Source organism: Vidua chalybeata (genome assembly GCF_026979565.1).
Source record: "Vidua chalybeata isolate OUT-0048 chromosome 38 unlocalized genomic scaffold, bVidCha1 merged haplotype SUPER_38_unloc_1, whole genome shotgun sequence".
NCBI classification, from domain to species: domain Eukaryota; kingdom Metazoa; phylum Chordata; class Aves; order Passeriformes; family Viduidae; genus Vidua; species Vidua chalybeata.
Window position 1 is genome coordinate 4169 of NW_026530311.1, and position 24582 is coordinate 28750.

Genomic DNA, 24582 nt, shown 5'->3' on the forward strand with positions numbered 1-24582 from the left:
GCCGGACACCTCCAAAAATCCAAACGATCGAAGATGTGTCGCAGACCCAAGCTGCCCTCACCTCAAACCTGTGCTGCCCTGACAGTCCCAAGGGAACCCTACAAACTGACATCAGGAACCTGGGCTGGCCACTTTTCTTTCCCAGGGAAAAGGACCGGTCTTTGTCTCCAGGGGCCTGTGGCCCTGAAGTGGCCGGACACCTCCAAAAATCCAAACGATCGAAGATGTGTCGCAGACCCAAGCTGCCCTCATCTCTAACATGTGCTGCCCTGACAGTCCCAAGGGAACCCTACAAACTGACATCAGGAACCTGGGCTGGCCACTTTTCTTTCCCAAGGAAAAAGGCTGATCTTTGTCTCCAGGGACCTGTGGCCCTGAGTGGCCGGACACCTCCAAAAATCCAAAACGATCGAAGATGTGTCGCAGACCCAAGCTGCCCCCAGCTCAAACCTGTGCTGCCCTGACAGTCCCAAGGGAACCCTACAAACTGACATCAGGAACCTGGGCTGGCCACTTTTCTTTCCCAAGGAAAAAGGCTGATATTTGCCTCCAGGGGCCTGTGGCCCTGAGTGGCCGGACACCTCCAAATAATCCCAACAAGCAAGGATGTGCCCTCCACTGGCACCTTTCCAAAGCATTGCACTACATTCCAGTAATACTCTGCATTTCCAGTGGTTCAGCCTGTCTTACCCTCATCCTGACCCTTAAAATGCACTAAGGAATTCTAAAACAGCCCTTAGGAAGGTGTAACAATGCCCTAAAAGACACTAGACATGTCCTAAGAAGCCTTCCGAAATCCCCTAAATATTCCTAATGGTCCTGCAAAAACACTCAAGGAAACCTGCTCAGCCTCCAAACCCTTCCTGGTGCTCTCTAGCCCACAGATGTCATCCCTACCTTTCTCCAGGGGGTCCCGTTGTCCTCTGAGGGTTCTGTCGTTGTCCTGGTGTGAGGGTCACTGCCTTGTCCCAGCGGGAGCGTTCCGGTGTGCTCTCGCTGTTAGGGTTGCTGTGTGGTGCTGCTGCTGGCAGGGCTGAAAAGGGAAAAGGCTCTTGTTAGGGGGGCTGCTTAGGCTGAGGTTAGGGCTGGGGGAGAGGTGGTGCTCCTGTACCCTAACTTGCCTCCTAAGCTGTACCCTGTAGCCCTGATCTCCACTGCACTGTCCAGCCCTCAAGCCCTCGCCCTTTACCCCTCAACCTCTCCCTCTGCCCCCCAGCCCTCAGGCTCTGTGTGTCACCCTCGAGCCCCCCCTTTGCCCCTCAAGCCCCCTCTCAGCTGCCCCTCAGCTCCTGTGCGTCACCCTTAATCCCTCTCCTTTGCCCCTCAGCCCCCAGCTTCTCCGTGTCACGCTCCAGCTGCCCCTGCCCCCCTCAGCATCTCTCTGTCACCCACTGTCCCCTCTCCCTGTGCCTCCCTCAGCTCCCAGCCTCTGTCACCCTCAAGCCCCCACAGTGCCCCTCAGCCTCTATGTGCTGTGCCATGAAAAAACATAAAATTTCCCTAAAAACCCCTCATCTTCAAAATGTTCTAAAAGCCCCACAAAAACATAAAAATAGCCTCAGAATACCCTTAAAATACAAGAAAAATACCCTACTTTTAAAAAAACCCTAAAACACACCTAAATATCCCTAAAAAACCTTTAAGAAATCCCTCAATATTCCTAAAAGAGCTCTAAAAATACCCCAAAAATACTTGAAATGCCCTGATAAGACCCTAAAAAACCCTAAAAGTTCCCTCAAAAGACCTAAAAATACCCTAGTCCTAAGAGTCCTCCACATACCCTCAATAGACCTAAAAAAGCCCCAAGAACACCCCAAAAAAAACCCATAAAAATTCTAATTAGTAGTAAGAAAGCCATGAAAATACCCTTAAAAAAATCTTTTAAAAGCCCTAAAAAAGTCCTAAAAGTATCCTAAATAGTCACAGAAAATTCCTAAAAAGCTCCTGTGAAAAAAACACTAAAATATCTTTTTAAAGCCCTAAAAAACCCCTAAAAAAGTGCTCAGACCCCAACCTCTACCAGTCACTCTCTAGCCAGCCAACATCATCCCTACCTTTTCATTAGGGTCACTGCCTGCAGCTGCTGGGAGGGTTCTGGGGCTGTCCCAGCATTAGGGTCACTGCCTGCAGCTGCTGTTGAGGAACACTGGTGTTCTAGGGGTGTGTTTAGGGTGAGCTTAGGGTTGGGGTGAGGGCTGCTGCTGTACCCTAACCCTTCCTGGTACCCCGTGCCCTGTCCTTTGTACCCCTAACCCTCAGGGTCAGCTCTCCACCTGTCAAGTCCCCCCATTTTTGCCCCTCAGCCCGCAATGCCTGTGTGTCACCCCAAGCCCCCCGACACTGTCCTGTGGCCCCCTAACCTCCACCGTGCACTTTCCACCCTTGTAGGGGTGGTTTTAAGGGTGAGGTTAAGGGTGCTGTGAGGGCTGGTTCACCTGTCACCCTCAGGCACCCCCCACTTTGTCCCTCAGGACAGCCCCTGCCTCTCAGCCTCCTTGTGTCACCCTCAGGTTCCCACCGCAGCCTCTCAGCGTCTCCGTGCCACCCTGGAGCCCCCCTTTTTACTCCTAAAGACCCCTTCTGCCTCTCAGCTGCCCCCATGTTCTGTGTCACCCTCCAGCCCCCTCCCCTCAGCCCCAGCTGCCTTTGTGACACCGCGCAGCCCACAGACGCCGTCCCTGCCTGTTTTCTTTGGGTGTTGTCCTGCTGCGAGGGCCGCACTATCCCCACGAGTCCGGGCTCCCATGTCCTGCTGCAGGGAGTCACACCTGGGGGATGGGAGGAGTGAGGGATGGGGCAGGGGCGGGATGGGGAGGGGTGAAGGGTGGAGAGAGACTGGGGAAGGGGTGGGCTGGAAGGACAAGTAGGGGTGAGGGGTGGAGATGGGGACAGAGCAGAACAGGGCAGAGGGAAGAGGAACATTTGGAGGGGGCAGTCCACATATCCCAGACCAAAGCTGCAGCAAAATACAATTTTAGTGGACAGGGTAAAGCCAAACACCACCTGCAAACTGACATCAGGAACCCGGGCTGGCCACTTTTCTTTCCCAGGAAAAAGGCTGATCTTTGTCTCCAGGTGCCTCTGGCCCTGAGTGGCTGGAGACCTCCAAAAATCCAAACGATTGAGGATGTGTCGCAGACCCAAGCTGCCCCCACCTCAAACCTGTGCTGCCCTGACAGTCCCAAGGGAACCCTACAAACTGACATCAGGAACCTGGGCTGGCCACTTTTCTTTCCCAGGGAAAAGGGCTTGTCAGGGACACAGACCCCTGGAGACAAAGACCAGCCCTTGACAAAGACCGGTTCCTGATGTCAGTTTGTAGGGTTCCCTTGGGACTGTCAGGGCAGCGCAGGTTTGAGTGCAAACCTGTGGTCCAAATCCTTGATCCGAACGCTCGAAGATGTGTCAGAGACCCAAACCTCCCCCCCAAACCTCACACGGTGCAGGATGTGTCCCACACCAAAGCTGCCCCCAGCTCGTAGCCTGGCTGCTCTTGCCACGGTCCTGGGTGGTCCCAGGGTCCCTGTGTCGTGTCCTCACTGTGTCTGGAACATCCTGGATGACTTTGTCTCCTTTTGTGTCCTTCTCAGGATCGCTCCCAGGAGTCCCCATCTCCTCCCAGTTCCCCCCGTTCCCTCCCAGTGTGCCGTCCAACGTTCCCGCTTCCCGCTCAGTGTTTTTCAGTGTCCCTCCCAGTGCTCCCAGTCCTCCCAGTGCAGGTACTGGACGCAGTAGAAGCGGTTCTGTCACTGCTTTGAGCCTTTATTGCCACCACGGGGAGGCTCCGAGGGGCCCTGAGGATTCTCGGGGAGAGTGGGGAGGGATGCGGGGGTCCCGGGGGAGCCACTCTGGGGGTTGGGGGTCCCAGATGGATTCTGGGAGGGGGGGGCCTGGAGTGTCCGAGGGGGGTCTCAGTGGTCACACGGGAGGGGTCCCAGGGGCATCCCAGGGTATCCTGGTGGCCACTGGGGGGTCCCAAGGATCCCTTGGGGTTCCAGGGGGTCATTTGGGGGGTCCCGGAGGGCCCAAGGTGGGTCCCGGCGGGGGTCTTTTGGGGGGGGTCCCAGAGGGTTTTGAGGGGTCCCAGGGGTCAGGGGGATTTCCCTGTGAATATCTGGGGGCGAACGGGGGGGGAGTCCCTCAGGGGCTGGCGGGGGGAGGGGCGGCCCCTCCCCCGGTGCTGCCGCGGCTCAGGGTCCGGCTGCGGCCGCGCTCCCCCTCCCCCACGGTGACGGAGCCGGTGCGGGAGCGCGACAGGCGAGTCATGGCGGAGGCGGCCACTGTGGGGACACAGCCGCTGCCCTTGGGCCACGCCCCCTTCCCCTCCGGGACACGCCCCTTCCTCAGTGAACCACACCCCTTGGTGTAAGCCACACCCATTTTCTCCAGACCTTGCCCTTTCCCTGTTAGACCACACCCCTTTATGTAAACCACACCCATTCCCTGTTAAACCACACCCATTCCCCATTGAACCACACCCACTCCCTGTTAAACCACACCCCTTTATGTAAACCACACCCATTTTATCCAGACCACACCCATATCCTGTTAAACCACACCCATTCTCCATTGAACCACACCCATTCCCTGTTAAACCACACCCCTTTATGTAGACCACACCCATTTTCTCCAGACCACACCCGTATCCTGTTAAACCACACCCATTTTCCCAAATCCCGCCTACTATCATTAAACCACACCCCTTTATGTCGACCACACCCATTTTCTCCAAACCACACCCAGTACTGTTAAGCCACGCCCATTTCTGTAAACCACACCCCTTCCCTCTTAAGCCACTCCTCTTTGCTTTAACCACACCCCCTTAATCCAAAGCCACGCCCTGTTCCCCACCCTCCCCCCCCCCCAAAATCGCACCTTTTACCCCATAGGCTCCTGGCTTCGTGCATATTAATGAGCATATCACGCATATTAATGAGTGATGTGTGCATATTAGTGAGCACCTTGTGCATGTTAATGTGCTGCCATGCATAGTAATGACTCCTCCATGCATATTAATGAGCACGGTGTGCCTATTAATGAGCCTCTCATGCATATTAATGAGCACAGTGTGCCTATTAATGAGCCTCTTGTGCATATTAATGAGCCCCTCCCTGCATATTAATGAGCGTTACTCACTGTAGCCCATGCCCTGCAGGAAGTACTTGATGGCCTCGGTCAGCCGGCCGGGCTGGGGGGAGGGGCGTGGTCAGCGCTGACCGCTGAGTGACCACGAGTGACCACCCCCCTGCCCCCCGTGACCTCTGACCCCTCACCTGGGCGATCTGCGGCTGCCCGCCCCCGTCGGCCATCTGCAAGAGAAGGTCAGCGAGTGGTCACCCGGCGGTCACCCGGCGGCCACTCAGTGGTCACCCAGTGGCCACTCAGAGGTCAAAGGTCACCTTCAGGAAGGACGTCTGCGTGGGGTCCAGTTTGGCGTTGCACTCCACCTTGGGGGAGGGGGCCAAGGAGGGGGGCGGGGTCAAGGGGTCAGGGCGGGGTCAGGTGACCGCGCCCTGAGTGACCACGCCCCCTCCCCGCCCCTCCCCCACTCACCACGGCGTCCTCGTGGGGGGCGTTGTCACCGACCACCAGCAGGACCGGGCAGCTGGAGGGGTCAAGGGGTCACTCGGGGGTCACTCGGGGTCAAGGGGTCACTCAGGGGTCACTCAGGGTCAGTGGTCAGTGAGGGATCACTCAGGGGTCAGTGGTCAGTGAGGGGTCACTCAGGGGTCAATGGTCAGTGAGGGGTCACTCAGGGGTCAATGGTCAGTGCGGGGTCACTCAGGGGTCACTCAGGGGTCAGCAGTCAGTGCGGGGTCACTCAGGGGTCACTCAGGGGTCAGTGGTCAGTGAGGGGTCACTCAGGGGTCACTCAGGGTCAGTGGTCAGTGAGGGATCACTCAGGGCACAGCAGTCAGTGCGGGGTCACTCAGGGGTCACTCAGGGTCAGTGGTCAGTGAGGGGTCACTCAGGGGTCAATGGTCAGTGAGGGGTCACTCAGGGGTCAGCGGTCAGTGAGGGGTCACTCAGGGGTCACTCAGGGGTCAGTGGTCAGTGAGGGGTCACTCAGGGGTCACTCAGGGTCAGTGGTCAGTGAGGGGTCACTCAGGGGTCACTCAGGGGTCAGTGGTCAGTGAGGGGTCACTCAGGGGTCACTCAGGGGTCAGCGGTCAGTGAGGGGTCACTCAGGGCTCAGTGGTCACTCACTGGTCACTCAGTGGTCACTCACCGCAGGCTCCCGGCCCCGCTCCGCTCCAGGCCCAGGTCGGCGCGGCTGAGGAGGATGGGGAGGGGCAACACTTTAGCCCCACCCACAATGGCCACACCCCTTTGTGACCCCACCCACAAGGCCCCTCCCTCCCATTTGGCCACACCCCTTTTAGCCCCACTGGCCACACCCCCTGGCTGTAACGCCACACAACCACACCCACCGAAGGCCACGCCCATTCTCCAGTGACGTCATCAGGGAGGAAAGCCCGCACAGACCGGTTTTGGCCACGCCCTCCAGACCACACCCTCATGGCCACGCCCCCCCCCGGGCACGCCCTCACCTGGTGTACATGGCCCAGAGCAGGGCGGGGTTGGGCGTGGCCGCCAGGTGCTCCCGGACCCGCCGGACGGGGGGAGGGGCGGCCGCCAGCTCGTCCTGGAATGTCCAGCAGGAGTGACCACAGAGTGACCACCACGAGTGACCCCAGAGTGACCCCAGAGTGACCCCAGAGTGACCACAGAGTGACCACAGAGTGACCACCACGAGTGACCCCAGAGTGACCACCCAGTGACCTCCCAGTGACCACAGAGTGACCCCAGAGTGACCACCATGAGTGACCCCAGAGTGACCACCATGAGTGACCATGAGTGACCCCAGAGTGACCACCCAGTGACCTCCCAGTGACCACAGAGTGACCCCAGAGTGACCCCAGAGTGACCCCAGAGTGACCCCAGAGTGACCCCAGTGACCCCAGAGTGACCACCCAGTGACCCCCCAGACCCCTCTGAGACCCCCAGAGTGACCCCAGAGTGACCCCAGTGACCCCCACAGACGCCCTGGGACCCCCAGAGTGACCCCAGGGTGACCCCAGAGTGACCCCGGAGTGACCCCAGACCCCTCTGGGACCCCCGGAGTGACCCCAGGGTGACCCCAGAGTGACCCCGGAGTGACCCCAGACCCCTCTGGGACCCCCGGAGTGACCCCAGGGTGACCCCAGAGTGACCCCAGAGACCCCCCAGACCCCTCTGGGACCCCCAGTCCGGCCCCCAGCCCCCACCTGGGTGAAGAGGTGGTTCAGGATCATCTCGTTCGTCGACATCGTCAGCCCCGAGAGCTGGGGGAGGGGCGGCTTCCTGAGACCCCCGCCCCGGAAAAAAACCCCCAAAGTCCCGCCCCCAAAACCCCCCCAAACCCACCCCAAAAAAAAACCCAAATCCCCCTCCAAAAAAACCCAAAATCCCCTCAAAAAAAAACCCAAAATCCCCTCCAAAAAAGCCCAAAATCCCCTCAAAAAAACCCAAAATCCCCCTCCAAAAAACCCCAAAATCCCCTCAAAAACCCCCAAAATCCTCCCCAAAAAAACCCAAATCCCCCCAAACTCCCCCAAGATCCCCCTCCAAGACCCCCCCCAAAATCCCCCCCAAAAAAAAACCCAAACCCACCCCCAAAAAACCCCAAAATCCCCTTAAAAAAACCCCCAAACCCCCAAGAGCCCCAACCCCCCCCCCCGGGACCCCTCCCGGACCCACCAGGGACCCCCCAAATCCATTTTGGGCCCCCGCCAAAGGACGCCCAGCCCCACCCACCCTGCCCCACCCTTGACCACACCCTCTAGGCCACGCCCCCGAGGCCACGCCCACCTTGCTGGCGGCCCAGTCCATCCAGCCCTTGGCGCGGGGGTCGAGGTTGAGCAGCACCAGCCCCTCCACGGCCTCGGGGTGCAGCAGCTGGGGGACCCCAGAGTGACCCCAGAGTGACCCCGGGGTGACCCCAACACCCCCCCAAAATGCCCCCCCAAAAACCCCCCCCAAAAACCTGCAGAGAGCCCCAAAACCCCCCAAAAAATCCCCCAAAGTGACCCCAGAGTGACCCCGGGGTGACCCCGGAGTGACCCCAAAGTGACCCCAGAGTGACCCCAGAGTGAGCCCAGTGCTCCCAGTCCCCCCAATCCCCTCCCAGTCCCCCCAGTCCCCCCAGTCCCCCCAGTCCCCCCCAATCCCCTCCCAGTCCCCCCAGTCCCTCCCAGTCCCCCCAGTCCCCCCCAGTTCCCCCCCAGTCCCTCCCAGTCCCCCCCCAGTCTCTCCCAGTCCCTCCCAGTCCCTCCCAGTCCCCCCCAGTCCCCCCCCAGTCCCTCCCAGTCCCTCCCAGTCCCCCCAGTCCCCCCCAGTCCCTCCCAGTCCCTCCCAGTCCCCCCAGTCCCCCCCAGTTCCCCCCCAGTCCTTCCCAGTCCCCTCCCAGTCCCTCCCAGTCCCTCCCAGTCCCCTCCCAGTCCCCCCCAATCCCCTCCCAGTCCCTCCCAGTGCCCCCAGTGCCCCCAGTGCCCCTCCCCCACTCACCCCGAACTTGGCCAGCACGAAGGCCCCGGCCCCCACCCCCACCCCGACGATGCTGCGGATGCTGCAGGGTCAGAGGTCAGAGGTCAGGGCGGTCACGGGGGGGTGGCCTGGCCCCTCCCCCCGCCCCTCCCCCACTCACCCCAGGCCCTGCAGGACCCCCGGGAGGGCCTCGGCCAACTGCTCCAGGGAGGGGTACTGGTACCTGCGGGGGGGCAGCGGTCACACGGGGTCACCAAGGGGTCACCAAGGGGTCAGGGGTCACAAAGGGGTCACTCGCGGTCACTCGGGGTCACTCGGGGTCCCCAAGGGCTCACCAAGGGGTCAGGGGTCCCCAAGGGGTCACTCGGGGTCACTCAGGGTCACTCGGGGTCACCAAGGGGTCAGGGGTCACTCGGGGATCAAGGGTCACTCAGGGGTCAGTGTGGTCAGTGCGGTCACTCAGGGGTCACTCAGGGGTCAAGGGTCACTCAGGGGTCAGGGTTCACTCGGGGGTCACTCAGGGGTCACTCGGGGTCACTCGGGTGTCACTCGGCGGTCAGTGAGGGCACTCAGGGGTCAGTTGAGGGTCAAAGGGTCACTCAGGGGTCACTCAGGGGTCAGTGGGGTCACAGGCGGTGTCGGGGGAGTGGGGGAGGGCAGAGGGTTTTGGGGGTGGGGCAGGAGCGTTACCAGGGGGGGTTGGGCGGGGTTTTGGGGCGGGGCAGGGGCGTTACCCGGGGGAGGGGTTTTGGGGCGGGGCAGGGGCGTACCCGGGGGGCGGGGTTTTGGGGCGGGGCAGGGGCGTTACCCGGGGGGCGGGGTTTTGGGGTGGGGCAGGGGCGTTACCCGGGGGGAGGGGTTTGGGGCGGGGCAGGGGCGTTACCGGGGGGGGTTGGGCGGGGGTTTGGGGCGGGGCAGGGGCGTTACCCGGGGGGGTTGGGCGGGGTTTTGGGGCGGGGCAGGGGCGTTACCGGGGGGGGTTGGGCGGGGTTTGGGGCGGGGCAGGGGCGTTACCGGGGGGGGTAGGGCGGCGCCCCCTCCTCCATGCCGGGCGGCTCCAGGTGCGCCAGGTGGAAGCTCCGGGCGATCTCCTGCATCTCCTCGTGCCCGAAGAGCTCCGAGAAACACGTCAGGTCTGGGGGGGGGGAGGGGCGTGGGGGGGGGGGGGTCAGCCGGGGTGGGGGAGGGGTGTGTGGGGAGGGGGATTGGGTGGGGGGGAACTCACGCGTGTGCCCCACGTCCGGGAAGGTCAGCAGGGCGGGGCGGCCGGGCCGCGGGGACCCCGAGACCCAGGCGTGGAGCAGCCCGAAGGGCGTCTCCAAACGGTGCTGGGGGTGGGGGAAAAAAATCACCAAAACAACCCAAAAAAACCCAAAAAAAACCGGGGTCCGGACCCCCCAAAAACCCGGGGTTTGCACCCAAAAAAACGGGGTCCGGACCCCCCAAAAATCCGGGGTTTGCACCCAAAAAACCGGGGTCCGGACACCCAAAAATCCGGGGTTTGCACCCAAAAAAACGGGGTCCGGACACCCAAAAATCCGGGGTTTGCACCCAAAAAACCGGGGTCCGGACACCCAAAAATCTGGGGTTTGCACCCAAAAAAAGGGGTCCGGACACCCAAAAATCCGGGGTTTGCACCCAAAAAACCGGGGTCCGAGCCCTCCCCAAAAAACGGGGTTCACACCCCCAGGAATGGCACGGAAAGGGTCGGCCCCAAAAACGGGGGGTTCGGCTCAGCAAGGGCCCGGAAATTTGGGGTTCAGGTACCCCTGAAAGCGACCCGAAATCCCTCCTTTTCACCCCCAAATCCGCGGGTTTCACCCCAAATTTGCCGCTTCCCCCACATCCTAAAATCCCCAAAATCCCCAAATCCCCAATCCCACAAATCCCCTTAAATCCCCTCGTTTCACCACGAATTCCTCGGGTTTGCCCCAAATTTCCTCGTTTTCCCCACTGCAAATCCGCCCCCAAATTCCCTCGTTCTCGCCCCAAATCCCCCCCATTTTCACCTTTCAGGTCCCAAAATTTTCTCCTTTATCCTCAGAATCGGGATCCGCGCCCCCAACCCCCCCGGATTTTCCCAAAAACGCCCCAAATTTGGGGCTCTGACCCAAGTGCTCCCATCCCCCCTCTCCCCCCAAAATCCCTTCTTTGGCCCCAAAATCCATGGGTTTTACCCAATTTGCCCCAAAAATCCTCATTTTGGCCCCAAATCCCAAATTTCAACCCCGTAATTCCTGCCTCCGACCAAAACTCCCCCAAAACTTCCCTTTTTATCCCAAAACCCTCCCTTTTAGCCCCAAAACTCTGCCCCCCGATCCCCAAATCCCAGTTCCCCCCGTTTCCCCCCCCGAATCCCCGGGTTTTCCCTCAAACGCCACATTCTCCTTCCTCACCCCGAAAATTCCCCAAATTCCGCCCAAACCCGTCAGTTTCCATTCTGAGTTCCCACTTTTTCCCCCACCCAAATTCCCTCGTTTTTCTCCCCAAAATCCCCCCTTTTCCCCATCCGAAATTCCCCCTTTTCTCCCCCAAAATTCCACCCTAAGCCACCGAATCTCACCCCAAATTCCCAGAGTCCAAAATCCCCAAATTACGCAAATCCCCAAAATCCCAAATCCCCAAAATCCCCAAATCCCAAAGTCCCCGAATCCCCAAAAATCCCAAAAATCCCAAATCCCCAAATTACGCAAATCCCCAGATCCCAAAATCCCAAATCCCCAAAATCTCTAAATTCCCTAAATCCCCAAAAATCCCAAAATCCCAAATCCCAAAATCCTGAAAATCCCCAAATCCCCAAATCTAAAAATCAAAAAAATCCCAAATCCTCAAAATCTCAAAATCCGCAAAATCTCAAAATCCCCAAAATCCCAAAATCCCGCCCCGAAATTCCCGAATTGCCCCAAAATTCCCCAATTTCCGCCCCCTCCCCAAAATCCCGAGCGTGCCCCTCCCCCTCCCGCCCCTCCCCCCACGCGGCCACGCCCCGATTTCCCCCCAAAATCCCCCCCCAAAAAAAAAACCCGGAAACCCCGGGAATTTTGGGGGTGGGGGGGGGGGAGGGGTGGTGGGGGTGGGGGTCCCGCCCCTCCCCCCCCCTTTCCCCTCCCCCACCCCGGGCTCACCTTGACCTCCGCGGGGGGAGGGGCGGCCTCGTGCAGCTCCATGACCCTGGATTTTCGGGGGGGGGGGGGGGGGAAGGGGGGGGGAGGGGCGAGGTCAGAGGTCAGAGGTCACAACCCCCTCCCCCCCACCCCCCCCCCACCGCGCCCCTCCCCCCACCCCCCAAAATCCCCCGGGGTCGGAACCTGCGGCCACCTTGAGGCGCCCTCTGAGAGCGGCCCCTCCCCCACCCCGCGGCCCCTCCCCCACCGCACCCCGCGGCCCCTCCCCCACCCCCGCCCGGTTCCCACGGGGTGGGGGAGGGGCGAGGCCCCAAAATAGCCCCGGGCCGCTGCCCCCCCCCCCCCCCCCCCCCCCCCCCCCCGCCCAGCGCTCCCCTTTAATTATTCTAATTAATTATTCCGCCCTAATTAACGCTCGTCCGGCTTTTAATTAACTTCGCTCGAGTCTTAATTAAGTTTCGACCAACCTTTAATCGAGTTTGTTTCGCTTTAATGAACTTCTTAATCAACTTCGTTTCGCTTTAATGAACTTCTTAATCAACTTTTCCCCGCGCGCTCGTTAAGGCCGCGCCCCCCTCCCCTCATTAAAGAATTAATTAATCAAGTAACTGGCCTGCAGCGTGGGGGGGGGAGGGGCGGCTGGAATGTAAACGAGCTGGAATGGCTCGTTAATTAATTAATTTGTTTGTTAACGAACGGCGCAAAGGAGAACTGGATTGGCTGATTAGCCTCCAATCATTGATTAATTAAGGCTTAATCAAGCCCCTGAAAGCAGCAGCCTCAAGTGGGATAATTAATCAGGATAATTAATTAGCCTTTGCTAATTATTTGCAGGTACCATTAGCATTGCTTAATTCATTAATGGCAGTGATTCGCCTTGAATTAATCAATCGGGGGGGGATAATGAAGCACCAACAATTAATTGGGAGGCTGATGAATTCTGAATAAATTATTAGCCTGGGCTAACTAATCATCAGACGTTAATTACCCTGAACAATCAACTGGGAAGCTATTTAGCCTTAAATAATTAATTGCAGCAGTTAATTAACCGTAAGAAACAGCACTAATGAACCCGGAGCAGTTAACCGGGTGGGCTAATTAATCCGGAATAATTAAGGGATTAATTAACCTGGAATGGTCAATGGCGCTCTATTGCCTGGAATAATTAACGGAACGAGACAAACGAACCTGGAACGATTAATTAGCCTGGACTAATCAATCAACGGGGTCAATTAACCGTGTCCCTCGCCCTGAGAGTTCACCGCTCGTTAAAGGGTGCTAATTAACACGGGATGGACACGGAATTAATTACACCGGGGTTAATTAATTACACGGGAATTAATTAATTACACGGAACTAATCACACGGAATTAAGGCAAAATCCAGAGGGGACAAAGACCGGGACAACACGGAATTAATGACATGGAATTAATGAGTTGGGATTAATGAATTGTGATTAATGACATGCAATTAGTGACATGGAGTTAATGACATGGAATTAATGAGTTGGGATTAATGAATTGTGATTAATGACATGCAATTAATGACATGGAATTAATGACATGGAATTAATGAGTTGGGATTAATGAATTGTGATTAATGACATGGAATTAATGACCTGGAATCAATAACAGGGCATTAATGACACCGAATTAATAACACTGAATTAATGAGTTGGGATTAGCGACATGGAATTAATGAGTTGGGATTAATGAATTTGGTTTAATGACACGGAATTAATGACACGGAATTAATGACAGGGCAATCATGACATGGAATTAACGAGTGGGGATTAATGACTCGGAATTTCATGGATTTCCACAGAATTAAGGCAAAATCCAATCCACGGGAACGACACAGGAACTACATGGGATTGTCATGGGATTGACACGGGAACGACACGGGAACGACACGGGAACTACATGGGATTGACACGGGATTGACACGGGAACGACACGGGAACGACACGGGAATGACACGGGAATGACACAGGAACGACACGGGAACTACATGGGATTGTCACGGGATTGACACGGGAACGACACGGGAATGACATGGGAACGACACGGGATTGTCACGGGATTTTCTGGAGATTTCCTGGGAGATTCCCAGGGGATTCCCAAGGGATTTCCCAGGGGATTCCCATGGGATTTCCCACAGGAATTTCATTGGATTCCCAGGGGATTTCCAAGGAATTTCCCGGGGGATTCCCAGGGGATTTCCCAGGGGATTTCCCAGAGGATTCCCAGGGGATTTCCCAGGGGATTTCCCAGAGGATTTCCTGGGGATTCCCCACAGGAATTTCATTGGATTCCCAGGGGATTTCCCGAGGGATTCCCAGAGGATTCCCAGGGGATTTCCAAGGAATTTCCCGGGGGATTCCCAGGGGATTTCCCAGGGGATTTCCCAGAGGATTCCCAGGGGATTTCCCAAGGGATTTCCCAGGGGATTCCCAAGGGATTTCCTGGGGGATTCCCACGGGATCAAAGTACCGCCCCAAGGCGCGGGGACAAGGCGGAACCGCCGCGCGTGACGTCACCCCCCCCGCGCGCGTGACGTCACCCCCCCGCGCGCGTGACGTCACCCCCCCGCGCGCGTGACGTCACCCCCCCGCGCGCGTGACGTCACCCCCCCGCGCGCGTGACGTCACCCCCCCGCGCGCGTGACGTCACCCCCCCCGCGCGCGTGACGTCACGGCGCCTCGGGCCCCGCCCGGCCGCGCCCGGGCTGGTCCAGCTGCGGCGCCAGGGCCAGCAGCAGCGCCCGCAGGTGCCGCGCGCCCTCCTGGGCGGCCGCCAGCACCCGCTCGTGCTCCGACAGCGCCGCGGGCGAGGCCGGGCGCGGCCCCGGCCCCGCCCCTCCCGCCGTGACGTCATCGCCGCTGCCGCCGCCGTCGTCGTCGTCGTCCTGCAGCTCGTCGGCCGGGGCGATGTTGGTGATGAGCGACAGCCCCAGCACGCGCAGCCCCAGGTGCCGCGCGGCCGACGCCTCCGACACCGTGCTCATACCTGCGGGGAGGGGCGGCGTGGGGCGGGGCCCGGGACACGGCTGGGGGCAGCCGGGTACACACCTGGGCACACCTGGGCACAGCCGGCATACACCTGGGCACACCTAAACACACCTGGGCACACCTGGGCACAGCCGGGATACACCTGGGCACACCTGAACACACCTGGGCACAGCTGGGACACACCTGGGCACACACCTGAACACACCTGCACACACCTGGGCACAGCTGGGCTCACCTGAACACACCTGGGCACAGCTGGGACACACCTGGGCACACCTGAGCACAGGTGGGCACACACCTGCACACACCTGAACACACCTGGGCACACCTGGGCACACCTGAACACACCTTGGCACAGCTGGGACACACCTGGGCACACCTGGGCACAGCCGGGATACACCTGGGCACATCTGAACACACCTGCACACACCTGGGCACAGCTGGGATACACCTGGGCACATCTGAACACACCTGCACACACCTGGGCACAGCCGGGATACACCTGGGCACACCTGGGACACACCTGGGCACAGCCGGGATACACCTGGGCACACCTGGGCACACCAAGGCACACACCTGAACACACCTGAACACACCTGGGCACACCTGGGCACACACCTGGACACACCTGGGCACACCTGAACACACCTGGACACACCTGGACACACCTGGGCACAGCTGGACACACCTGGACACACCTAAACACACCTGGGCACAGCTGGGACACACCTGAACACACCCGGGCACACACCTGCACACACCTGCACACACCTGGGCACAGCTGGACACACCTGGACACACCTAAACACACCTGGGCACAGCTGGGACACACCTGAACACACATGGGCACAGCTGGGATACACCTGAACACACCCGGGCACACACCTGCACACACCTGGACACACCTGAACACACCTGGCCACACCTGGGCACACACCTGGACACACCTGAGCACACCTAGGCACACCTGGACACACCTGAACACACCTGGACACACCTGGACACATCTGGGCCACACCTGAACACACCTGGGCACACACCTGGGACACACCTGAAAACAGCTGGGCACAGCTGAACAACCTGAGTTGGATTTGGGGTGATTTGAAGCTGTTTTGGGGCTGGATTTAGGTCTGGATTTAGATCTGGATTTAGGATGGGATTTGGGCTGGATTTGGGTTGGATTTAGAGCTGGATTTAGGCGCGGATTCCGGGCTGGATTTGGGCCGGATTCGGGGCTGAATTTGGGGCTGGATTTGGGTTGGATTTAGAGCTGGATTTGGGCCGGATTCGGGGCTGGATTTGGGGCTGGATTTGGGGCTGGATTTGGGGCTGGATTTGGGGCCGGATTCGGGGCTGGATCTGGGGCTGGATTTGGGGCTGGATTTGGGGCTGGATCTGGGGCTGGATTCGGGGCTGGATCTGGGGCTGGATTTGGGGCTGGATCTGGGGCTGGATTTGGGGCTGGATTTGGGGTTGGATTCAGGGCCGGATTCGGGGCTGGATCTGGGGCTGGATTTGGGGCTGGATTTGGGCCGGATTTGGGGCTGGATTTGGGCCTGGATTCGGGGCTGGATTTGGGGCTGGATTTGGGGCTGGATTTGAGCTGGATTTGGGGCTGGATTCGTGGCTGGATCTGGGGCTGGATTTGAGCTGGATTTGGGGCTGGATTTGGGGCTGGATTTGGGGCTGGATTCGGGGCTGGATTTGGGGCTGGATTTGAGCTGGATTTGGGGCTGGATTTGAGCTGGATTTGGGCTGGATTTGGGGCTGGATTTGGGGCTGGATCTGGGGCTGGATTCGCGGCTGGATTCAGTGCTGGATTCAGGGCCGGATTTGGGGCTGGATGTGGGGCCGCTTTGGGGCTGTTCCTCTGCTCTTTGTGCCCTGATCTGGGACCCTTTCGGGACCCCTCTTTCGGGATTCCCCCGGGACCCTTCCGGGGCCCGATTCGGGGCCCCCCTCCCCGCCGCGCCGCGCTGCCCCCGCTCACCGACGGCGTCGGCGCCGACGCGCCGCAGGTACCGGCACTCGGCGGGGGTCTCGTAGCTGGGCCCCCCCACGCCCACGTAGACCCCGGAGCGCGCCCGCAGCTCCTTGGGGGCCAGGGCCAGCGCCAGGCGCCGCAGCGCGGGGTCGTACGCGTCCATCATGGACGGGAAGCGCGGCCCGAACCTGCCAGGGGCCGCCCCAAAATTGGCCCATCTGACCCCCAAACCCCTCTTTTTTCGCCCAAATCCCCCCTTTTTCTCCCCAAATCCCCTTTTCTCCCCCCAAATACCCCCTTTCTCCCCCCAAATCCCCCTTTTTCCCCCCAAATCCCCTTTTTCTCCCACCAAATACCCCCTTTCTCCCCCAAATCCCCCTTTATTCACCCAAATCCCCCCTTTTTCTCCCCAAATCCCCCTTTTTCCCCAAATACCCTTTTTCCCCCCAAAATCCCCCTTTTTTTCCCCAAATCCCCCTTTTTCTCTCCCCAAATCCCCCTTTTTCCCCCAAAATCCCACTTTTCTTCACCCCAAATCACCACTTTCCCCCCTAAAATCCCTTTTCTCCCCCAAATCCCCCTTTTTTCTCCCCAAACCCCACTCTTTCCCCCAAATCCCCCTTTTTTTCCCCCCAAATCCCCCCTTTTCCCCCAAATCCCCCTTTTCACCCCAAATCTCCTTTTCTCCCCAAAATCCCCCTTTTTTTCACCCCAAACCCCCCTTTTCTCTCCAAAATCCCCCTTTCCCCCCCCCATTCCCCACTTTTCCCCCCAAATCCCTTTTTTCTCCCAAATCCCCTTTTTCTCCCCCCAAACCCCCATTTTTTCCCCAAATCCCCCCTTTTTCTCCCCAAATCCCCCTATTTCCCCAAATACCCTTTTTCCCCCCAAAATCCCCCCTTTTTCTCTCCCCAAATCCCCCTTTTTTCCCCAAATCCCCCTTTTTCTCTCGCCAAATCCCTTTTTTCCCCCAAATGCCCCTTTTCCCCCCCAAATCCCCCTTTTTTTTCCCCCCAAACCCCCCTTTTTCTCCCTCTAAGTGCCTTTTCCCCCCCAATCCCCCTTTTCCCCCCAAATCTCCCCTTCCCCCCCGCCCCCCGAAGCCCCGCCGCGCAGGCCCCGCCCACCTGTCGTCATTGGCCCCCACGAGGGGCGAGCGTCCGGCCAGGCCGGGCAGGTCGATGTGGTCGCGGATGACCAGCAGGTGGCCGGGCTCCAGCCCCGGCCGGAGCGACCCCGCGGCGTTGGTCAGCACCAGGGTGTGCACGCCCAGCAGGGCCAGCGTCCGCACCGGGATCACCAGCTGCGGGTGGCCAGGGCGGGGTCAGGGCGTGGCCAGGGCGGGGTCAGGGCGTGGCCAGGGTGGGGTCAGCACCAGGGCGTGGTCAGGGCGTGGTCAGGGTGTGCACGCCCAGCAGGGCCAGCATCCGCACAGGGATCGCTAGCTGGGGGTGGCCAGGGAGGGGTCAGGGCGTGGCCAGGGCGGGGTCAGGGTGTGGTCAGGGCGTGGTCAGGGTGTGGCCAGGGCGGGGTCAGGGCGTGGCCAGAACCAGGGTGTGGTCAGGGCGCGGCCAGGGTGTGGTCAGGGTGTGGTCAGCACCAGGGCGGGGTCAGGTATGGTCGGGGCGTGGCCAGGGTGGGGTCAGGGCGTGGTCAGCACCAGGGAGTGGTCAGTGTGTTGTCCAGGTGAGGTCAGGGTGTGGTCAGGGTGGGGTCAGGGTGGGGCCAGCAGAAGGGTGTGGGTGTAATGGGTGTGGCCAGGGGCGTGGCTAAAGGATCAGGGTGGGGCAGAGGGGCCAGGCCTGTGGAGGGGACTGGAGAAGGGGGTGTGGCCAAATGGGTGGGTGTGGCCCCAGGTGTGGGTGTGGCCCCAGGTGTGGGTGTGGCCCCAGGTGTGGGTGTGGCCCCGGGTGTGGGTGTGGCCCAGGTGTGGGTGTGGCCCCAGGTGTGGGTGTGGCCCCAGGTGTGGGTGTGGCCCCAGGTGTGGGTGTGGCCCCGGGTGTGGGTGTGGCCCCGGGTGTGGGTGTGGCCCCAGGTGACCCCGCCTCACCTGGGTGGAGCTGTACCCCTCGTACAGGTGGAACCGGCCCTGCAGGATGGCGCAGGGGGTGGAGCCCAGGCGGCCGACGACCAATCGCCCGGCGTGGCCCTGCACTGGGGGCGGGGCCGGGGGTCACCACACCCCCTCGAGCCCCAGGTGAGCTCCGGCCACGCCCGAAACCTCCAAAATCCCCCAGAACCCCAAATCCCCCAAAACCACCCCAAAACCCCCCGAAACCGCCCAGAAGGCTCCCTCCCAGTGCTCCCAGTCTGTCCCAGTGCTCCCAGTAACCCCAGTCTGTCCCAGTGCCCCCAGTGCTCCCAGTGCTCCCAGTGCTCCCAGTACCGGTGCTGCGCGGGAAGTGCGGGATGTCGCGATAGTCGAAGCTCTGCGTGTCGCTGAGCCCCCAGTGCTCCCAGTAACCCCAGTGCTCCCAGTAACCCCAGTCTGTCCCAGTGCCCCCAGTGCCCCCAGTCCCTCCCAGTCCCTCCCAGTACCGGTGCTGCGCGGGAAGTGCGGGATGTCGCGATAGTCGAAGCTCTGCGCGTCGCTGAGCCCCCAGTGCTCCCAGTGCTCCCAGTAACCCCAGTCTGTCCCAGTCTGTCCCAGTCCCTCCCAGTGCTCCCAGCGCTCCCAGTACCGGTGCTGCGCGGGAAGTGCGGGATGTCGCGATAGTCGAAGCTCTGCGCGTCGCTCACGTCCTGCGCCAGCGCCCCCAGCCCCGAGCCGCACACCAGCGCCACCCGCGGCGGCTCCCGGAACTGCGCCCGCAGCCAGCGCGCGGCCTCGGCGCACGCCTCGTAACTGGGGGGGGGACACGGGCACCAGTACGGACCAGTATAGACCAATATAGACTGGTATGGCACCAGCACGGACCAGTATAAACCGGTTCGGACCAGTATAGGCTGGTATGGCAGCAGTGCGGACCAGTATGAACCAGCATGGCACCAGTGCGGACCAGTACGGACCAGTACGGACCAATATAGACTGGTATGGCACCAGTACGGACCAGTACGGACCAATATAGACTGGTATGGCACCAGTACGGGCCAGTATAGACCAATATAGACTGGTATGGCACCAGTACGGGCCAGTATAGACCAATATAGACTGGTATGGCACCAGTACGGGCCAGTATAGACCAATATAGACCAATATAGACTGGTATGGCACCAGTACGGACCAGTATAGACCAATATAGACCAATATAGACTGGTATGGCACCAGTATGGACCAGTATAGACCAATATAGACTGGTATGGCACCAGTACGGACCAGTACGGACCGGTATGGAAGAGCACGGACCAGTACGGGCCAGTACAGATCAGTATGGACCAGTATGGGCCAGTATGGCACCAGTATGGACCAGTATAGACCAATATAGACTGGTACGGCACCAGTACGGACCAGTACGGACCACTACGGGCCTGGTGTGGACCAGTATGAGTGGTACGGACTGGTATGGACTGGTACGGATGGGTGTGGCCCAGTATGGACTGGAATGTCCCAGTACAGACCAGTATGGACCAGTGTGGACCTGTACAGACCGGTATGGGCTAGTACAGGCCTGGTGTGGACCAGTATGAGTGGTATGGACTGGTATGGACTGGTATGGATGGGTGTGGCCCAGTATGGACTGGAATGGTCCAGGGTGGACCAGGATGGACCAGTTTGGCACCAGTTTGGCACCAGTTTGGCACCCGGGACTCCCGGGATGACCCCAGGATCCCCAGATGACCCCGGGATGACCCCGGGATGACCCCGGGACCCCCGGGATGACCCGAGGATGACCCCAGGATGACCCGAGGATGACCCCGGGATGACCCCCGGGACCCCGAGATGACCCCGGGATGACCCCGGCACCCCCAAAAGCGCTCCCCAGGACCCCCCAGGACCCCTCCAGGACCGCTCAGGACCCCCCAGGACCCCTCCAGGACCCCCCAGGACCGCCCAGGACCCCTCCGGAGCCCTCGCTCGCCCCGCAACCCCCCCGTTCGCCCCCACAGCCCCGACCTTGACTCTCGCCCCGCGGCCGGGCCCGGGGCCAGGCGGACTTGGGACGGGGCGGGCGCTGCCCCGCCCCCCAACCCCCACCCCCCCCCCCAAAACCGCCCAAAAAAAAACCCCAAAATCCTCCCCCCGCCCCCTCCCCCTCCCCGCCATTTGGGGGAGGGGGTCTTTAAGCCCCCAGGCCACGCCCCCTGAGCGCCCATTGGCCGCGCCGCCGGCCGCAGACCCTCAGGCCGCGCTCCCATTGGGTGATCCCCCCCCCGCCCGGCGCCCTCCCACCGCCGAAAAAGCCCCAAAACCGCCCGAATTCCGCCCAAAACCCCCCCCTCACCTCCCGTCCATCGCGGCCGCGTCTGCGCCACCGCCCCCGGCCCCGCCGCTTATAAGGGGGCGCGCCGCTGACGTCACGCGCCGGGGCCGTGCCCCCCTCGCCTCGCCCAATCAGCGGCCGCGCCGCCGCCTCCCTCCCCCGCCCGGCGTCGCCATGGCGACCGGCCGCGCGCCCGGCGGCGGGGGCGGCGACCAATGGGAGCGCGGCCCGCGCGGGAACCGGCCAATGGGAGCGTTCGGAGGGAGGGGCCCGGGGGCGGGGCGATGCCGGGAAGGAGAAGGGGGAAGTTGGGGGGAAAATCACGTGAGGGAGGCGGTGGCCAATGGGAGCGCGGGGAGGGGAACCCGGAACAGCGCGGGGGGGGTTGCCCCTGGCAACGGAGGGCGGGGCGGGGGCGGGGCTGGTCACGTGGGCCGGGAGGACCAATGATAGCGCGATGGAAAAAAAAAAACACCCGGAAGCGCGGCGCGGGGGGGTTGCCCTGGCAACGGGAGGGGTCACGTGGGCAGAGCGGGCCAATGGGAACGCGCGGGGCGGTGAGGAGGGAGGGGGCCGTTGCCAAGCAACGGCGCGGGGAGGCGGGGGGCGCGTCACGTGACGCGGCGGGGCCAATGGGACCGCGCGGAGGGGAGGGCCGCCCTCACGTGACCGCCGGCGGACCAATGGGGCGCGGAGGGGCGCGGCTCGGGCGCTGTCATGGCGGACGGGGAGCGATCGCCGCTGCTGCCGCCCGAGGCGGGGCCGGGCCCGGGCGGGGCCGCGGCCGCCGGTGAGAGGGGGCGGAGCCGCTCGGGAGGGGCGGGGTTTACCGCGGGGGCGGGGTCCTGAGAGCCGGGGGGGCGTGGCTCAGCGCGCTGAGGGGAGGGCGTGGTTTAACACGGGCGTGGCTGACCCCGCCGCTCCCCATTGGCAGGCGGCGGCGGGGGGGCGGGCCCCGGCGAGGCCCCGCCCCCTTACTCGCCATTGGGCAGCCCCGAGGCGGCGGGGGCGGGGCCGCCGGCGGTCACGTGCCGCGTGTGCCAGCGGCCAATCAGCGTCGAGGGGAAGACGCACCAGCACGTGGTGAAGTGCGGGGGGTGTGGCGAGGCCACGGTAAGGGGCGGGGCCTCGAGGGGTGGGCGTGGCCGGGAAGGGCGTGGCGCGAACTGGGTGTGACCGTGTGGGCGTGGCCTAATGGGGAGGGTGTGGAGGGGGCGTGGCCTGATGTGGGTGGGGTAGGGTGTGGCCTGAGCTGGGGGGCGGGCTTCAGAGGGGGGCGGGGCCAGCAGGGCGCGTCCCGCTGAGGCCCCGCCCCCCCGTGCGGCGGCAGCCAATCCGCACGGCCCCCGGCGGGAAGAAGTACGTGCGGTGCCCCTGCAACTGCCTGCTGGTGTGCCGCGCCTCGGCCCAGCGCATCGCCTGCCCCCGGCCGTACTGGTCAGACTGGGGGGGACTGGGAGGGGACTGGGGGGGACTGGGGGGGATTTGGGGGGGACTGGAGGGGACTGGGGGGGACTGGGGGGGACTGGGGGGGATTTGGGGGGGACTGAGGGGCACTGGGAGGGTATTGGGGGGACTGGGAGGGGACTGGGAGGGACTGAGGGGCACTGGGAGGGGATTGGGGGGACTGGGAGGGGACTGGGGGGGATTTGGGGGAGACTGGAGGGGACTGGGGTGGTGTTCTGGGGTGGTGGGAGATACTGGCAGCGGTCGCTGGGCTGTACTGGGAGCACGGATGGGGTTACTGGGCCATACTGGGTTTACTGGGCCATACTGGGAGCACTGGGAGTGGTCACTGGTTCATACTGGGAGCACTGATGGGGTTACTGGGCCATACTGGGAGCACTGGGAGCGGTCACTGGTTCATACTGGGAGCACTGGTGGGGTTACTGGGCCATACTGGGAGCACTGGGAGCGGTCACTGGTTCATACTGGGAGCACTGACGGGGTTACTGGGCCATACTGGGAGTACTGGGAGCTGTCACTTGGCCATACTGGGCCATACTGGGAGCACGGATGGGGTTACTGGGCCATACTGGGGTTACTGGGAGCGGTCACTTGGCCATACTGGGCCATACTGGGAGCACTGGTCCGTACTGGGTGCCCCGTGGGGGTTCCCCCGCCCCCCCCCCCGCGGGCCCCGCCCCCCTCCCAGTATAACCCAGTTCCCCCAGTAAGCGGATCATCAACCTGGGCCCGGTGCACTCGGGGGCGCCCAGCCCGGACCCGCCCCCCGGGGGCGTGCGCGTGGCCTGCGCCCACTGCGGCGGCCCCTTCCTGGTAAGCCCCGCCCCCTCCGGCCCCGCCCAGGCGGCCACGCCCCTCTGTGACCCCGCCCCTCCCCCTCCCCGCAGTGGGCGGAGCTCCCCGACCGCTCCCTGGCGCGCTGCCCGCACTGCCGCAAGGTGTAAGTCAGGCCCCGCCCCCTTCTGGGGGGCGCGGCTGCTGTTGGCCACGCCCCCACGTGGGTGCGGTCGCTCCGGTGGTGACCACGCCCCTCTGGCCACGCCCAGGTCTGCGATTGGCCGGCGGTTCCCGCGGCGCCGCTGCCTCTGCTGCCTGCTGGGGGCGCTGCTGATGGGCGGGGCCGCGGCCGGACTGGCGGTGAGGGCGGGGCCGGGGGCGGGGCCTGGGGGGTGTGGCCGTGCGGGGGGAGGGGCTCGGGTGGCGAGGGGGCGGGGCTAAAAGGGTGCAGTTCAATGGGCGGGGCTCGAAGGGGGCGTGGCTGGGGAATAAATGAGGTGGGAGGAGGGGCGGGGCTTGCGCGGGGTGTGGCCTAAAGGGGCGGGGCCTAGGTAACGCTGGGCGGCGCTCGGGGGGGCGTGGCTCAACGGGCCACGGGGGGTGTGGCCTAATGGGTGTGGCACAAGCGGGCGGGGCTCAAAGGTGCGAGGAGGGTGGAGGTAGGAGGAGGGGGCGTGGCCAGCGGAAGTGACCACGCCCCCCCCCGTGCCCCGCCCAGGCCGGGACGTGGTGGCTGTGGCGGCGGGCGCGGTGGGTGCCGGCGGCGTGGGCGGTGCTGGGGGCGGGGGCGGGGGCGTGTCTGCTGCGCGCGGCCTATTGGGGCTGCGTGCGCGTCAGCCAGCCCCTCCCCCCGCGCGCCTGACCACGCCCCCCCACCCCGGGACACGCCCACCCGCCATCCGGGGAAACGTCCCGCCCGCACGGACACGCCCCACCCCCGTGGGACACGCCCATTCGCCAGAGGACACGCCCACTCACCGCGGGACACGCCCGTGGGCGTGGCCGTGCAGCGGGACGCGCCTCGGTCGCAATGACGTCATGCGGCCACGCCCCGCTCGCGACGGGACAATTCACCCACTTCCGGCCCCGCCCCCTTCCGCATGGCCCCGCCCCCTCCCGCATGCCTCGGGCCCCGCCCACTTGTACATAAGCCCCGCCCCCCTGTACAGTCGTATTTATTCGCCGGCCCCGCCCACCGGGGGGCGGGCTCGGTATGTAAATAAACCCAAAACCGAGGTTTCACCCCAAAATTCAACTTTATTAAAACACGGGGGAGGGGTGGGCCCTGAGGGGGTGGGGCTAGAAGGGGCGGGGCCTGCTGGGTGGGAGGGG

The 24582-nt window shown here is 62.3% G+C and overlaps 3 protein-coding genes across 4 annotated transcripts; 1 reads left to right on the forward strand and 2 right to left on the reverse strand.

Annotated features, from left to right (window-relative positions):
• Window positions 1-3741: 3741 nt before the first annotated feature.
• Window positions 3742-11864, reverse strand: LOC128782798 (protein NDRG2-like). Of its 2 annotated transcripts, none has more exons than XM_053933275.1 (15): window positions 11835-11864; window positions 11652-11697; window positions 9752-9854; window positions 9541-9661; window positions 8687-8749; window positions 8548-8608; window positions 7852-7938; window positions 7269-7325; window positions 6552-6646; window positions 6230-6274; window positions 5554-5605; window positions 5400-5447; window positions 5274-5309; window positions 5137-5188; window positions 3742-4280 (listed from the first exon to the last, which is right to left on the reverse strand). In XM_053933275.1, exons 2-15 carry the CDS (start codon window positions 11691-11693, stop codon window positions 4141-4143), a joined length of 1002 nt encoding a protein of 333 aa, XP_053789250.1. In that variant the 5' UTR covers window positions 11694-11697; window positions 11835-11864; the 3' UTR covers window positions 3742-4140. The 2 variants fall into 2 exon arrangements, with proteins under 2 accessions (XP_053789250.1, XP_053789249.1); XM_053933274.1 differs by having other exon boundaries at window positions 11845-11863.
• A 2478-nt stretch (window positions 11865-14342) lies between these two features.
• PNP (purine nucleoside phosphorylase) lies at window positions 14343-21141 on the reverse strand. Its single transcript, XM_053933292.1, has 6 exons — window positions 21028-21141; window positions 19327-19490; window positions 18696-18799; window positions 17773-17948; window positions 16652-16833; window positions 14343-14659 (listed from the first exon to the last, which is right to left on the reverse strand). Exons 1-6 carry the CDS (start codon window positions 21036-21038, stop codon window positions 14343-14345), a joined length of 954 nt encoding a protein of 317 aa, XP_053789267.1. The 5' UTR covers window positions 21039-21141.
• Window positions 21142-21396: 255 nt separating this feature from the next.
• Window positions 21397-24492, forward strand: PIP4P1 (phosphatidylinositol-4,5-bisphosphate 4-phosphatase 1). The gene is made up of 7 exons (XM_053933290.1): window positions 21397-21796; window positions 21941-22119; window positions 22337-22443; window positions 23181-23286; window positions 23361-23413; window positions 23520-23610; window positions 23969-24492. The coding sequence occupies exons 1-7, from the start codon at window positions 21724-21726 to the stop codon at window positions 24110-24112; spliced, it is 753 nt and encodes a 250-aa protein (XP_053789265.1). The 5' UTR covers window positions 21397-21723; the 3' UTR covers window positions 24113-24492.
• Window positions 24493-24582: the final 90 nt, after the last annotated feature.

Coding starts and splice junctions, on each gene's coding strand:
- LOC128782798 (XM_053933275.1), bottom strand. CDS start 11,693: ATGGAGCTGCACGAGGCCGCCCCTCCCCCCGCGGAGGTCAAG. Junction 7,939..8,547: donor TCGTGCTGGCCAAGTTCGGG/GTGAGTGGGGGA, acceptor GGGGTCCCCCAG/CTGCTGCACCCCGAGGCCGT. Junction 6,275..6,551: donor CTCTGGGCCATGTACACCAG/GTGAGGGCGTGC, acceptor CATCCTCCTCAG/CCGCGCCGACCTGGGCCTGG.
- PNP (XM_053933292.1), bottom strand. Junction 16,834..17,772: donor GTGGGGGCCAATGACGACAG/GTGGGCGGGGCC, acceptor GGCCCCTGGCAG/GTTCGGGCCGCGCTTCCCGT. Junction 14,660..16,651: donor CGTCGGCGCCGACGCCGTCG/GTGAGCGGGGGC, acceptor CCCTCCCCGCAG/GTATGAGCACGGTGTCGGAG.
- PIP4P1 (XM_053933290.1), top strand. CDS start 21,724: ATGGCGGACGGGGAGCGATCGCCGCTGCTGCCGCCCGAGGCGGGGCCG. Junction 22,444..23,180: donor GCCTGCCCCCGGCCGTACTG/GTCAGACTGGGG, acceptor CAGTTCCCCCAG/TAAGCGGATCATCAACCTGG. Junction 23,611..23,968: donor GGGCCGCGGCCGGACTGGCG/GTGAGGGCGGGG, acceptor TGCCCCGCCCAG/GCCGGGACGTGGTGGCTGTG.